At 40.3% G+C, this 15,871-nt stretch overlaps 1 protein-coding gene across 10 annotated transcripts in view; it reads right to left on the bottom strand.

Annotated features, from left to right (window-relative positions):
• Window positions 1-15,871, bottom strand: part of ATG10 (autophagy related 10) — a 204,946-nt gene that overhangs the window by 40,789 nt on the left and 148,286 nt on the right. For all 10 annotated transcript variants that reach the window (XM_036309767.1, XM_036309760.1, XM_036309764.1 and 7 more), the window contains one exon: window positions 15,134-15,231. In XM_036309767.1, coding sequence (XP_036165660.1) covers window positions 15,134-15,231 — 98 coding nt within the window. The remainder of the gene's footprint in view (window positions 1-15,133; window positions 15,232-15,871) is intronic.

Below are 15,871 nucleotides of genomic sequence, written 5' to 3'. Positions count from 1 at the left end.
ACTTCGCTGGAGAGAACATGGCAAAAGATCCTGGACTGAACCTGACTACAGAAATTGGCAAGAGAACCTGACTGGAAAACCTAGCGAGGGAACATGGCTACAGAACCTGGCTGGAGAACCTGAACAGAACCTGGCTGGAGAACCTAGCAAGAGAACATGGACACAGAACCTGGCTGGAGATCCTAAGCAGAACTTCGCTGGAGATCCTGGCTAGAGATCCTGGCTAGAGATCCTGGCTAGGCTGCTGATGAACTGAACGCTGTCTCCGTGTCATTCCTTCTTCGCCGGCTCCGTCCACACCTTTGGGGACCCCTGGACCTGCTGGGGCAGGACCCCGGCACACTTCCACTCCCATCTAGACCATCTTCTTGCTCTTAACTGGTCTCCTGCCTCCAGTCCTGCTCCCTTCCAATCTTCTCCATAGGAAGATCAGATTGTTTAAACTTTTGTCTTCTCATAAATTATGAGATTTTTGAGAATGGGTATCATATCTGTCTTGATAACTGATCAATTACTATAGTGGCTGGTACATTGTAAAATTAAAGAAATATTTTTGGAAGAGATAAATAAATTGGCAACATTTGTATCATTGTTAAGAGCTGAATGTGCACATATACTTGAAAACATTTAGGGCACGTCTTGCTCCTTAACGGAAGTTAAAGGTAAATTATCGTATTAACCATTAAGTAATACTTCCACTGACAAACTTAGAATGTTAGGTCTTCAGAAAAGCTAACATGAAAAGTCATGCAAAATAGCAATTAAAGTTCCAAGCAAGTCCCAAAATTACAAGAAACTATTCTGTTCCTTTCTAGGAATTTTGTTTTCCAGTTAAAATACAATAGCTGCCTGTCCTTAGCATGTTGCAAAATGAGAGCAATAACCTCTTAGAACATGGCTTCAGGTTGTAAAATCCATGCTTTTCGGATTTGATATAAAGTTAAGCCAAAACTACATAAAACATATAGAAAATGTGAAGAATTTGGGAGTCAGGGAAGGCCTGGGCCTGGGGAAGGTTGATTCAGGGGATTTAGCTAGTAATGCCATGCATTTCCCTTGGGGGTTTCATTTAATTCACCCGCCCAATTCTAGATTTTATTCGTAGACATTCTGACTAAGTAATATTAGCCCACTTAAAGGTGAACAGAAGAAACCAGATTTGCATTTACAAAATAGAAAGCTAGGCTGAGGATGCTAGGAAAAGGATCCAGAGTTTTCACCAGATTCTCAAAGGGGTCCATGGCTCCAAATGGATCAGACCCAGTTTAATATAGTATCATTCATACGATACTATCATAAGAATAAGATTGACATTATGGGAAAAGTGAAAACATAGTGCTTAAGGATGTGAGCTCTTAAGTACAGCTGAGTTCCAATTCTGCTTCTATAACTTAGTAGATGTTTGACCTTTAGCATGTTACCTCATTTCTTTGTTCCTCAGTATCCCCGTCTCTAAAAGGTGGAAAGTAGCATCAACCTAATCAGAAGATTAAGTGAAACAATATATACTTAGCAGAATAACTGGTACTTGGAAAATGTTACCTATTGTTACTGGAATAATCTTTAGATAAGTTCTAATCTTAAAAGGTTTTATAATAGAGTTACAGTCAAGCCCCACACTTTTAAATTTATTTCCAATTTCATAGAGCTTTCAGAAGAACTTGATTTCCTCTGACAGCCAACAGAAAGACAAGCACTCATCTTTATGATGATGACCTGGTTCTACTTAAAGAATACATTAATCCAGTGGCCAATGACTGCCAGGAGGAACAGCTCAGGCACAACTGTGCCCAAACCAAACTTGTCAGTTCTAAAATACATTCTTCAGGGCTGAAGTGGATAATATTTTGGAAATGTTCAAAATGCCAACTCTTTAATTATTTGGAGGGGAGTGTATTTATAGTTACTTCATCTTGGCAGGCCCACTCCGATAACAATTTCACTCTATCAAATATTCCACACAAGTCATGTTATCTTGGGTGAGGTGGAAGACTGATAACTCCAGCTCACAAAAACCTTGCAACCCAAGATTCTACCTTCCATGCTTAAAGGAGCAGGACCCACGAGCATCCGTGGATTTAGTTCAATCATTTGTAAGAAAGCTTACAAAGAGAAGCCTCAGTCCTGCTGGCAGGTACTCTAGCAGCTGCCTCTGGACAGCAGAAATGATAGTCAGTCTTGGCAAGAATGGAAATCAGACCCTTAATTCTGACCTTATGTCACCTTCCCCAGTGTCTAAACTGTGTGTGCCAATCAACAGCAAGGACAACCTGCATTTCAGCTATTCATCAGTAACTTCCATGTTAAATTGTTTGATACATGGCTCCAATTAGAAGCCTGGTTGCCATCACATTGTAACATATTAAGAACAATTATGGCTAGTGCCAGTGAGCACGTAGGGTTCAAATGGGTTCTCTAATATACTGCTGTAGAAGTACACCTTTTCTCAGATTGACATAGGTATATCTAACAAAATCTTGAAAGTGAATACTCACTGACTCACCAATTCTACTTCTAAGAATTTATTCCAAAGAAATAATCTGACAACTGCACCTATGAACTGTTTATAATACAAACATTTGGAAAAGAATTCAATGCTCACAACATATTATTGGGTAAAACAATTTTGGCATGGCCTTAGAATGGAATTCTATGCAGTCATTAAAAGGGAAATTTAGACATATTTAAATATTGGCACAAAAAGTAATCTGTGATGCAAATTTTAAAAACCAGGTGCATAGTATGATCTCATTTTTGTTGTGTACATTTATATTTAACATATAAATATATCTGAATATATGTATTGTATATGTATATATCCTATCTAATAAAGAGGGGATATGCTAATTGACCCTCACTTCAAGGCAAAGATGGCAGTGCCCACAGTCAATAAGGAGGGAATATGTTAATTGACTGCCCCACCCTCAAAGATGGCAGCACCCACAGCCAATAAGGAGGGAATATGTTAATTGACTGCCCCGCCCTCAAAGATGGCGGCACCCACAGCCAATAAGGAGGGAATATGCTAATTGGCTGCCATGCCCTCAAAGATGGTGGTGCCCACAGCCACAAGATGGTGGTGCTCAGTTCCCTCAGCCCTGCCGGGGCGGCAAGCACATGCCTGTCTCCAGAGTCCCCCAGTCCCCTCAGCCCCCGAGCCGCCCAGGGCTGGCTCGAGGTGTAGGCAAGCCTCAGATGGTGGCTGCTCAGCCGCCCAGGGCTGGCTCAAGGTACAGGCCAGCCTCAGATGGTGGCTGCTCAGCCACCGAAGGCTGCTTGAGGCTCAGGTAACCAGGGCCGGCCGAGGCTTGCGCTCCCAGCAGTGGCAGCAGCAGAGGTGTGATGGGGGTGTCACCTTCCCCTGATTGCCTGGTCACCTCCTGCCCCTGAGGGCTCCCAGACTGTGAGAGGGGGAAGGCCGGGCTGAGGGACCCCCCCCCCCCCCCGCTCCAGTGCATGAATTTTCATGCACTGGGCCTCTAGTCCTATCTAATGAAAGAGAAACATGGTAATTAGCGTACGACCGTTACCCTTCCCATTGGCTAATCAGGGCAATATGCAAATTAACTGCCAGCCAAGATGGCGGCCGGCAGCCAGGCAGCTTAAAGTGAACATGAGGCTTGCTTGCTTCAGTGACGGAGGACTCCAACGTTCCCCGCCTGCCGCTGCAGGCCCCTGAGCTGCAACTCTAAGCAATTATGTTACAAATATAGATGCTAAACAAAACCCCAGAAACCTGCTTTAGTCCGTCAGGCTTCAGCCAGCAGGATCGCAACATTGTTTCAAATACAGAAGGTAAACAAAGGCCAGAAACCTGCTTTCAGCAGCGGAGGCCTAAGAGCTGGAGCCGAGCCTCAAAGCTAAAGCTGTCCCAGAATAAAAAAAGAAAAAAAGAAAAAAAGGAGCAGTTGGGAGCTTCAGTCACCCCCAGCCTGAAAACAGCCCTCAGCCCCTCACTCAGACTGGCCAGGCACCCCAGTGGGGACCCCCACCCTGAAGGGTGTGTGACCACCTGCAAACAGCCATCATCCCCTCACCCAGGCTGGCCAGACACCCCAGTGGGGACCCCCACCCTGATCCAGGACACCCTTCAGGGAAAACCAGCCGGCCCCAACGCGTGCACCAGGCCTCTATCCTATACAGTAAAAGGGATCAGTGTGACAAGGGGCAGCGCCCAAATCCCCTGATCACCCTGCGGCTCTGTGTGTGACATGGGGCGGGGCCACAACCTCCCTATCCGCCCTGCTCTGTTCGTGACAGGGGAAGGCGCCCTAACCCCCTGATCGGCCCTGCTCTGTGTGTGACAGGGGGCAGCGCCCCAAACCCCTGATCAGCCCTGCTCTGTGTGTGATGGGGTAGAGCCATAACCTCCCCATCGGCTCTGCCCTGAGTGTGAGAGTGGTGGCGCCCCAACCCCCTGATCAGCCCTGCTCTGTGGTGATAAAAGGCGGCGCCCCAACCCCCACCCCACGGGCCCTGCTCTGTGTGTGATGGGGTAGAGCCATAACCTCTCCATCGGCCCTGCCCTGAGTGTGAGAGTGGCAGTGCCCCAACCCCCTGATCGGCCCTGCTCTGTGGGTGATAGAGGGCTGCGCCCCAACCCCCTGATCGGCCCTGCTCTGTGTGTGACAGGGGGCAGTGCCCCAATTCCCCTATCAGCCCTACTCTGTGAGTGACAGGGGGGAGCTCCCCAACCCCCTGATGGGCCCTGCTCTGTGTGTGACAGGGTACGGAGCCCCAACCCCCCTAATGGGCCCTGCTCTGTGCGTGACGGGGGTGGCGCCGCAACCTCCCCATCGACCCTGCCTTGAGTGTGACAGGAGGCGCTGCCCCAACCCCCCAATCGGCCTACCCTGAGCGTGACTGAGGGTGGCATCGCAAGCTCCTGATCCGCCCTGCTCTGTGCATGACAGGGGGCGGCGCCCCAACTCCCCAATCGGCCCTGCTCTGAGCCCAACCAGGGGCTGCACCTAGAGATTGGGCCTGCCCTCTGCCACCCGGGAGTAGGCCTAAGCCAGCAGGTCATTATCTCCCAAGGGGTCCCAGACTGCGAGAGGGCACAGGCCAGGCTGAGGGAGCCCCCTCCCCGCCGAGTGCACAAATTTTTGTGCACCGGGCCTCTATTAGTTATATAAATACATATTTAATTATAGAAAGTTATGCACTGAAAGATTAACAGTGGTAACTTTTAAAAATTTTTTTTTTATTGATTTCAGAGAGGAAGGAAGAGGGAAAGAGAGAGAAACATCAATGATGAGAGAGAATCACTGATTGGTCACTTCCCACTTGCCCACCACTGGGGACCGAGCCCACAATCCAGGCACGTGCCCCTGACTGGAATTGAACCTGGGACCCTTCAGTCCACAGGTCAATGCTCTATCCACTGAACCAAATCAGTTAGGGTAACAATGGTAACTTTTAATGCTTGAGATTATGAGTAGCTTTTATTTATTTATGCCATTCTGTATTTTGTTAAAAATTATCATTATGTATTACTTTTTTAATCATAAAAATAAGTTAATAAAATTTTTTAAGCCCAGATAGCACTTTTATTTGAGGATAGTACCAGATATGTACTGAGGTTCACACATTCAGAATCATACAAAATCTCTAAGTTCTTTCTTTTCATATTGTATCAATACAGGAATAGGCAAACTTAAGTGCCTTTAGAAGACAGGCAGACAAAATAACGAAATGAAATAGAAAGGGTATGCAGCAATAGGGAGGGGAGGTGACCACAATTAACTACAGAGCACATGCCTAGTCTAAAGGCATCCAAAGTAAAAAAAATTCCCAAGCATTCAAAATACATCTGCAGGCCCAGTGTGATTAGTAACTTGCTATTTAGGATCTTTACAGTATAAAGCTACACACACAGTGCGTTACTATAACTCGCTCACATGAGGACAATTAAACATCCCTCCCTCTGCATCTCCTAGAGTTAATTTAAGTGGTCTCTAAAAGGAGATATTTTCTCATATTTATAAATTATCTTTCTAAAATGTAATATAAGAAAAAAGTTTTGCCTCCTTCTATAACAGAATGAAAGCAATTAATTTAATTAGCTTTCCCTTTCTCTTATTTGTTCTAGAAAGCTCAGGAACTTCCTTAGCCTCGGTTTACTGTTACAACTGTCTTTCCCCCTCCATCATTTAGTTCTTATTCACTTGCTTTGATGGTTATAGTAAATGTATTACAGTATAGTATAGCATAGAACAGTATACTGTATGTATATATATATATACCACTTGAAATATTTTTGAAATTCAGATTAGACATAGGAAAGTAGAAATAAATTAATATACTAAAGAATAACATTAGCATATAGTAAAATAACTGTAGTTACTTGCACAAACATTTTCTATACTTTGGCATTATCTCTATTTATTGGCCAAATTTTAAACTATATAATATAGACTGCAAATGTGTTAAGGGGAATTTAGCAGCTGACATGGAAATGAAGTAGGAAAACAATAGGTAAAAAGAGAAGGTGAAGGGGGGAGGAAGTGGGATGAAAAAAATGATGCAATAATTGCATTGTAGGATATGTATGTGCAGCAACTATTGTGCCAAAATAGAATAAAAATAGCATCTTTCTTCAGAAGCTTTTACCTGTTCAAGGAACTCAAAACCTATCTGGGTAAGTGAGTCTAAAAGTCTATCTCCCACTGCCTTTTGCTCCCCCCAGCTGCCATACCTGCCTCTAGCCGCTGCTTTACTGCCCACCCACCGAAAACTGGAAATGAGAGTATAAATATTCCTCAAACTTGAAGTTTTGGAACTAAGATGTTTATTAAAAATTAAAAATTGATGGTAGGTAATTATCAAAATGGAATGTGCTAAGATGACTAATATCAAAATCAATTATTAAATATTTTAAATGATATTTTATTTTTAAATTTATAAGCTGCTCCTTTTTAGGAATAGAAATTCCAAGGATCAATGAAATGCTGGGAAATTCTTTAAAGAAAGCCTTTGTATAAATTCAAGGCATGTGTATAACTTTGATGGCAAAAAATTAAGCAAATATTCTGCTCAATCATATATACATATAACAGAAGATTAACCAGCCTCTTGTTTTTGCTGACTCCTGAAATAAGCTTCAATTTAAAGAAGTAAAACCCAAACACACCAATATAATCTGGTTAGTTATAAGAAATACATTTCTTGCCGAAACCGGTTTGGCTCAGTGGATAGAGCATCGGCCTGCGGACTGAGAGGTCCCAGGTTCGATTCCGGTCAAGGGCATGTACCTGGGTTGCGGGCACATCCCCAGTAGGAGATGTGCAGGAGGCAGCTGATCGATGATTCTCTCTCATCGATGTTTCTAACTCTCTATCTCTCTCCCTTCCTCTCTGTAAAAAATCAATAAAATATATTTAAAAAAAGAAAAAAAAAAAAGAAATACATTTCTTGTTTACTATGAATCTTGAATTCTCATTAAAATGGAATAAAACAAAACATCTTAGAAATTAATTTAATAACACAAGGGTCTTAAATATTAAATCACCCTCCTGTTTATTTAGATTAATTTGAACACTTAATTTGTGGTTAGTGGTCAGAAAACTTTAGAAAGCAAAAGCTGGATAAGAGAGTAATAAATATTATACCAAAGCCTAAATAGCATTTAGTATGAAGTTAAGACTTTCCAAAAACATTCCAGGGTATAAAGCCAAAACATTTTTGAGAAAAATTAATTAGAGATAATGAGAAAGAAGTTTCATATATTTCTTAATGCAAGGAAAGTATGAAGAACAAACAACATTTATAAAAATATGAAATAAGAAAAGCACAATGGAGTGTAAAAGACAAGGAGACGTTTCTGAATTGATTTTTAAAAAATGAAAATGGAAAGTGAAGTACTTTAATGATGTAAGGTAGCCTCAGTATCAGTATTTAATAAATATGAAAAGTCACAATGCATGTGCAGACTGACAATCTAAAAATAATTACTATCCAGCCGAAACCGGTTTGGCTCAGTGGACAGAGCGTCGGCCTGTGGACTGAAAGGTCCCAGGTTCGATTCCGGTCAAGGGCATGTACCTGGGTTGCGGGCACATCCCCAGTAGGAGATGTGCAGGAGGCAGCTGATCGATGTTTCTCTCTTATCGATGTTTCTAACTCTCTATCTCTCTCCCTTCCTCTCTGTAAAAAATCAATAAAATATATTTAAAAAAAAATATTAAAAATAAAAAAAAATAAAAAAAATAAAAATAATTACTATCCAAAACAGAGAAAAATAGCACTGACAGTATTATCCTAAGATACCAAAGAAAGTGAGATACAACAACGAAACCATATTTCATTCTCTTAAGACAGGAAGTGTGGAGGAATCCCTGAGTACTATTAAAACACTGGAAGGTTTCTATAAAAGTGTGTAAGATGATACACATTTACTGTGTATCCATAGTACATATTTATGCATGGGATACACAGATACATTTATATTTATAAACCTCCCCATGAAGTGACTTATTAATGTCCAGAATGAATACCTAGAAACTCGGAATCAACAAATGAGCAGCAAATTACAGAGGAAACAATCACGTGAGGTCTGCAATCCCGTTTAAATAACGCCCCGCCAGGAAAGGGCCAGCAACGGCACTGGCAGCGATTCTGAAGCAGCAGCAGCAATCCATAAAGCGTCTTAATTTTCTCGTCATTTAAGAATTAAGCCACTTCCAGTTCACGCAGATCCTACCAGGTGCACTAAATTGATGTCATTATGAGCCATCAGGAAATACCCACCGAGACCTATACCAACACCTTGAAGTTTTGTTAAACAGCTGTGTGTTTTAATTGATTTGTATTATTTAAAATAGGAACAGTTAAAAGTCAGTTATCGGATGTTGTATGAAAGAGATGCCAAAAGACTCCAGGGAGACCAAGTTCAGAAGAAAGCCAATCACTGGAACGTCACTTGAGCACTGAAGATTATTACCAGAGGAAGCACAATTAAATCATCAGGTTATCAGCCATCATTATAAATCACCAGGCAACATATCAAGCTTCATTATTGAAGCATCCTTAACCAGTGGCTTCCTGTATCAGTGAGAGTCAAAAGCAATCTACTCAGCTAAGGTACCTAAAGAGCTCTGCTTTTTGTGGTGTTCTGATTTTTCACCCTGAGAGATTTATCATGGAAATATAATGAAGACTCACTGAAAGTGATTTATTATCCTATTTTCTAAGTTTTAGACATCATACATTCTACAAAAGGGAATCAGTAGTATTTGGTATATGCAAACTGTGTACTACACAGGCTCCTTCTATTCCACTATATATACAAATATTTAACCCCGTTCTCTCAAGGTACTTGTACAGGATCATATGACAAAAAAATAATCAATGAGTTCCCTTCCACTTTTATCCACCTGATGCCATTCACTTACTTGTATTTAGACAACCTTCCCTGGGTATGTGGAATGAGAAAACAGTGTTTTGGTTTCTAAATTTAAAGTGCACAGTTCAGGTATTAAAAAGAATATATTTGAAAGGAGATATGACACACATTTAATTTATATACGATCCTCTTTTCTTAGTCTTCCCACCAACTCTCTGTAGATGCTACCATTATGTTTAATGAAAAAATAAGAGAGTCTCCATCATTTGTCCAAAGCCGGGCAGCTTGTAAGTGGTGGTCTGAGTCTAATCCACTGTGTCGGGCTCCAGCACCTAGATAAAGGCGCTTAGAGGAAGCAAGCCTCCTGGAAAATGGCTGATCCCCAAGTCTGGGCAGGAATGTGCAACAAACTGTCACATCAAAAAGCAAGAAGCCAGCAAGCTACCTGGCTTGTATCAAAATAGCTCAGGAGATAAGTTAAAGAGACTTTCACTGGCCAAAGATAAGGTAAATCAAGCATCAATAAAGAGAACCACTACAATGAATTGAAATAGATAAAACATTTATATCCATGAACTCATAAAGTTATATTTAAAAAGTTCTTTTTTTTATTGCTTAAAGTATTACAAAGAGTATTACATATGTTTCCTTTTTTTCCCCGCCCTTGACAATCCCCTGGCCTCCCCTACCCCCCCAGTGTCTTATGTCCATTGGTTATGCTTATATGCATGCATACAAGTCCTTCGGTTGATGTCTTACCCACCCCTCTTCAAAAAGTTCTTGATCACCTTTGGAGGATGCTAGAGAACCAACTATTATCTTGAAAGCTAGACTATAAAGAGAAAGAATCAAGCATTTATCCTGCCTTTTGTATACAAAACCTACATCAGGTAACTAAGCCATTACAGAAGTAGCCCAGCCAATAAATAATGAGTGATAGAATTAGAACATCACCACTCTGCAACCCCTAATAAATTAATGAATCTAGGTAATAATAATTAACGGTTGCTAACATCACAAAGAAAAAACAATAACTGGGCTTCATGTGCCTCCTGTTGGAAGCATCCAGAACCTAGGAAATATTCTTGCCCAAAAAGCCAAACCTGAACCTGGTCAAGTCTAAAGATCTAACTATAATTTATAGAAAATATAGGGAGAAACATTAAACACCACTGAGAGATACAATTAGAAAAAAAAAAATCCAGTCTGCAAATACTCTAGGACAAATAGTCGTGTTTCTAAAAAAAAAAAAAGTAAGAAAAAAAGAGAGGGAATAATGGGAATCTTAGATTCAAAATGTCTTATGAGATGTTAATCATTTTAATGCGTAAAGCTTATTTGGATCCTCATCAAAGAAAGTGTAAAAAGAAATAAAACATTTAGGAAAATGTAAACACCAATTGCTACTTAAAGATATTAAAATTTTTAAAATTTAGTTGTGATAATAGTTGTGATAATAGCTTCCTTACCTTTCTTTAAAAAATTAAACTTTTTATATTGAGATAACAGTAGATTCACATGCAGTTGGAAGAAATGATACAAAGAAATCCCTCATACCCTTTACCCTGTTTCCCCAATGGTAACTATAGTACAATATCACAGCCAAGATAATGACATTGATTCAGTCAGATACAGAACACTTCCCTCATGTTGCCTTTGCTAGTCATACCCACTTCCCTCCCACCCTGGCAACCACAAATCTGTTCTCCAATCTATAGTTCTGTCATTTCAAAAATGTTAGATAAATGGAATCATATGCAACCTTTGGGATTGGCTTTTTACACTCAGCATAATTACCTGGACATTCAGCTAGGTTGTTGAGTGTATCAAAAGTGGGTTCCTTTGTGTGTGTGTTTTTTTGTTGTTGTTGTTAATCCTCACCTGAGGATATTTTTCCATTGATTTTTAGAGAGAGTGGAAGGGAGAAAGAGAGAGAGGAACATCAATGTGAGAGAGACACATCAACTGGTTGTCTCAGCACCCTGACCAGGGCAGGGGATTGAGCAACCGAGGCACCTGCCCTCGACTGGAATCAAAACTGGAACCCTTCAGTCTGCAGGCGGACACTCTACCCGCTGAGTCAAACCGACTAGGGCAACAGTTGATTCCTTTGCATTGCTGAGTAATATTCCATGGTTAAGATATATAACAGTTTGTATAACCATCCACCCTCTCAGGGACATCTGGGCAGTTTCCATAGGCTATGTGAATAAAGCTGCTATGAACGTTTGTGTAGAGCCTTTACCTTTAACAAATATTTCCTTAAATATTTATGGGCGAGATAATATGATATCTAAGATTTGCTTCCAAAAAAATTCCACATTAGATGAAATATGTCCCTCCCCCCCAAAAAATCAGCCAAGCCATGAGTTTGTAAGTACACTATACTATCATCTCTACCTTGGTACATATTTATAAAAAGGGAACATTAAGAGAAAATTACTTATCTGATCACTATACACCCAAGATCACAGGAGCTCTTTCCCTAAAACACAGAGCCCACACCTCCCGGTGATCACTATTGTCATATTCACTCTACCAATTTAGGCAGATCCAACCTGGGCATCTGTTAACTCTTTTTCAGAAGTTCTTAAAAAAATAAGTTTTTATTAGACTACAGGGTTGAGGTAATAGGTAGTCTGTAATGTTGGACAAAAGCAGGTAAGTAATCACCATAATCAAATGTATGAGATTCATGAGTGGCTTGTCTTCAAAAGAGAGAGTTCCTGTCTGACATGAGCAGGTCCTTATCATCAAGACAAATGCTGAGAGAACAGAAGTGTGATTACCAAAGATGAAGAGCAACAAACTACAAAAGCACAATCAAGCCTGAAAATGAACTGAAATGCATTTTATATAATGCGAAGGCTGCTTTTGTTTTTAAGCCACTCTAGAGGACAGGATATCATTATCATGTTCAGTGTGCAAGCTAAGGATTTTTTAGTATAATTCTGCAAAATGGAACCCACTATTTGGTGCCATCAATACAAGGTGGGGCAAAAGTAGGCCTACAGTTGTGAGTACCTGAAACACAGAGTTTATTATTATTTATTAATTGTTGCATTATTTTCCATATGAACAACTGTAAAACCTACTTTTGCCCCACCCTGTATTAGCTCATTCTCCCCTCAGGCTGTATCATACCCTCCCCTTCATCCCACTATTTTTTCTCCACATAGGGCCTTCCAAAAATGAAGACCAATCCTCTCAAAGATTTCAAGCAAAGACAGGTACATAAATACCAACCCATTAGCTAATTTGGAACTAGAAGCCAAGGCCTCCCAAGGAAATATTCATGATGACTTTCAAATGCCAAGTAGTGCAACGGCAACAAATGAGTGTCTCTTGCTAGGTCTTTAGTGCCTGACAGGAACTATGATAAGCAATTCTAAAGCTTAAATAAAGTTTGTTATGAAAAGTAGGAGAGCTGTCCACAAATCAATCACAATAAGACAAATTCCAAAGGAACATCTAAATGCTATAGTTGTGTTGTAGTTTGGTTACATCAAATATCCCTCCTAGTAAGTGGGCCCACACTTGGTGTTAGGAATAGTAATGCTTACTGTGATCAGCTATGTAGAAAAAAAAAAAGTTCCACTAACAGACTATCTATATGACACTTAAATGCCTATAAACTGAAATATATTAATCAATTCCATTAAGAATAAGTAAGGTACAGATTGGTTCATTCGGTTGGTTTAATAACTTAGGAATTCTTTTAATGGAATGAAATAACAGAATGAAATCTATTTGTAACAACATATTAGGAAACTAAGAAAACAGAGTTGAGTTCAAAATCTTATTCATATGACATGAGTCAGAACAGAGACGTGTGGAATTAAAACCCCCAAATGACATAGACCACCAGGAATTGGGCTACAGGCTTGCAGTGAGGAGATTAATAACAGAGCTGCTAGAGGAAAAAAAAGGAAAAGGATAACAATTGGGCTGAGGGACATGATGGAAAACATAACTGAGAAGGAGCTGAGAAAAAAGGCAGTCAAATTAAACACATATAGTTTTGGATACTCTCTTTTCCTATCCTTTTGCCATCTTTCTTCCAACCAAACATTTTCTGGCCCTCTGGATTCTGGTATTACAGTACACATTTTGAATGGCTTGTGGTCAATGACAAGACATTGTTAGTTGAAACTCTTAGCACTCCTCACCTTGACATACTTGAAGGTCAATCTAAAATATTTTGCAAAAAATAAAATGTTCTTGCCAAAAATCTTTATGGCTGATTTGCTTCTATATCTTGTTACCCTTTTATCATAGCAACCATCCCATACTTGTTCTACAAAACTAGGATTTCAGCGGGCGGGAGGGTAAATTCTTGTGAGCTGAGAGGGTTTTAGAGGAAGGAACATGGGAAAGAACAAGAGAAGGGACTATATACAGACAGAACAAAGGCAACAGGGAGAGTATTAAACCTGGGAAGAATTCCAGGAACAAACTGCACAAGATGGGTTCAGGGGAATGAATGGCTGGGTTTGGCAGGAGCTGAGAGTGTGTGGAGGGAAGGAGAAGATAAGCTTGAAAGGGCAGGTCAGTGCCAGGGAGTGGCAGCCCCTGCAGGCCAGCGGAGGCATTTAGCCCACATGCCATAGGCCCTTGGGAATCTACTGCAGGTCTGCCCACGGGGAAGAGAAAAGCAGCCGTGCTTAAGAAGATGTGACTAATGGTACAGGGCAGGGAGGAAAGGAGCAGAAGACCAGGGGTGGGAAGCTTTACTAATTGTTTCAGGTGAGGCTACAGGGCTTGATCTAGGAGGGTCAAAGTGGGAAGAGAAAGGAAAAAAATTAATTTGAGGGGCAGTGTGAAAGATACATATACTTAAATCTAGTTTTGTCCTCAATTAAAATCTAAAAAATGGCCATTTGTAATCATTGTCAAATGCTACTTATAAAATGCTAAGGATTCTTATGTTGATTGGGAGGTAAACTATTATTATTATGATCAAACACATAAGAGGGCATAAAAATGTTAATGGTTGATAAAGTCATTTTTAAAGGAAGCTTTGATTAAGCTTAACAGAGCCTTGGAAAAATAAGATTTTGATATAAGAAAAAATTATATTTAAGGAGACTATGATTGGATGCAAGGTGATGAGTATTTTTAAATTTCTAAAATAATTAACTGCTGATTTTAGCAAGGCAGCTATAATGACAGAAATGATTGACATCTATTTTATCTACTTTTGCAAATCTACTTTTTATATGTACTTTTGCAGATCTATTTTCTCTGCTTTTTAGATCACTATTGCAAAGCTATTATTAATCAAAAGTTAATTTTTTGCAAATACTCCTATGAGTAAAACTTTGAACATCAGGTGTGACACCAGCTAAATCATCTATTTTTTAGTGTCTATGCCAATTCAGTTTCTATTCTAGTTTTCTTAATACATTTTTATTGAGCAGCTACTATATTTTAAGGACCGTGCTGGTGCTGGTGTACAATGAAGAGTAAACAGACATGATCTGTCCACATGACAGCACACCATATAGCGTGAAAGATGGACATTATTTTTTTGAAATATCCAAGCATATAATTTAAAATGTGACAAGCACTATGAAAAAAATTACAGATTTTTATGAAAGTTGGTAACAGGGAGGCTAAACTAAGACTGGGTCTGGGAAGGTTTGTTATTTTTAAGGAAACTGTCTTAGAATTGAAGCTTTTAAGTAGGTAGAAGAGTGAGATAGGAAAAAGAATAGGGGAGAGAGAACTAGGTAAAAAGATGAGCAGAGAGAAAGCATCACATATAATAACATGAGAATACTCTCTAACCTGTTGGGTAATGGTGTCCCAGGGTCCCTGCTGCAGCCGCGTCTTGTAGCACTCGTGGACTCCTTCCCATATGTCCTTCAGAGAAAAGGGTCTCCCATCTGCAGAAGAGCATGGGGAAGACCCACAGTTAGTAATCCGTGTGACAGTGGTGCTTGGTGTCTATCTAAAACTATCAGAAGAATATTATGACTTTTTAAAAAATCAAAAGAGTGCTATATGAATGACCATTATCTTCCTGAAGGAAACTTAACTATTCACATCTCTCTCCTTTGTAATTATCTAGTGGTTAAATTATCTGCTTATTCAGTGCCTTTATGAATCTGAATCCAAATGTGTTTTAGAGAGAACTAATAGATACAAGCACAGGCAAAGGATCAGATAGACAGACTCCGATAGTCAGAAGGGTGCACTACGGATACCTCTGAAGTCTTAATACTTCCTGTAGTCCTTAAAATCAGAGACCACACACATGCTTCTTTCACTCTCACTGACCGAGTATCTGCAATGTTCAAATCACTCTGTTGGGTACCACAGGGAATAGAGAGAAGGAAAACACAGTTTTTCCTACTAAGGAGCCTGCCTTCCTGCTAGGGAAACTATGACAAGTGTATCCATAGTGTATCAGTAACTAAAATGCTCAGAGGTCACTGCCAGAGGAAAACTGTAGTCCTCTGACCGTCCAGAGGAGGGGGCCGTAAGCACCCGGTGTGTGTGCAGGTGGAGAAAGGGCTGTTAGGG

This window comes from Myotis myotis, unplaced genomic scaffold, assembly GCF_014108235.1.
Source record: "Myotis myotis isolate mMyoMyo1 unplaced genomic scaffold, mMyoMyo1.p scaffold_m19_p_5, whole genome shotgun sequence".
Classification (NCBI taxonomy): domain Eukaryota; kingdom Metazoa; phylum Chordata; class Mammalia; order Chiroptera; family Vespertilionidae; genus Myotis; species Myotis myotis.
Note: the sequence above shows the minus strand (reverse complement) of the source record. Positions and strands in the feature narration are given on the sequence as shown.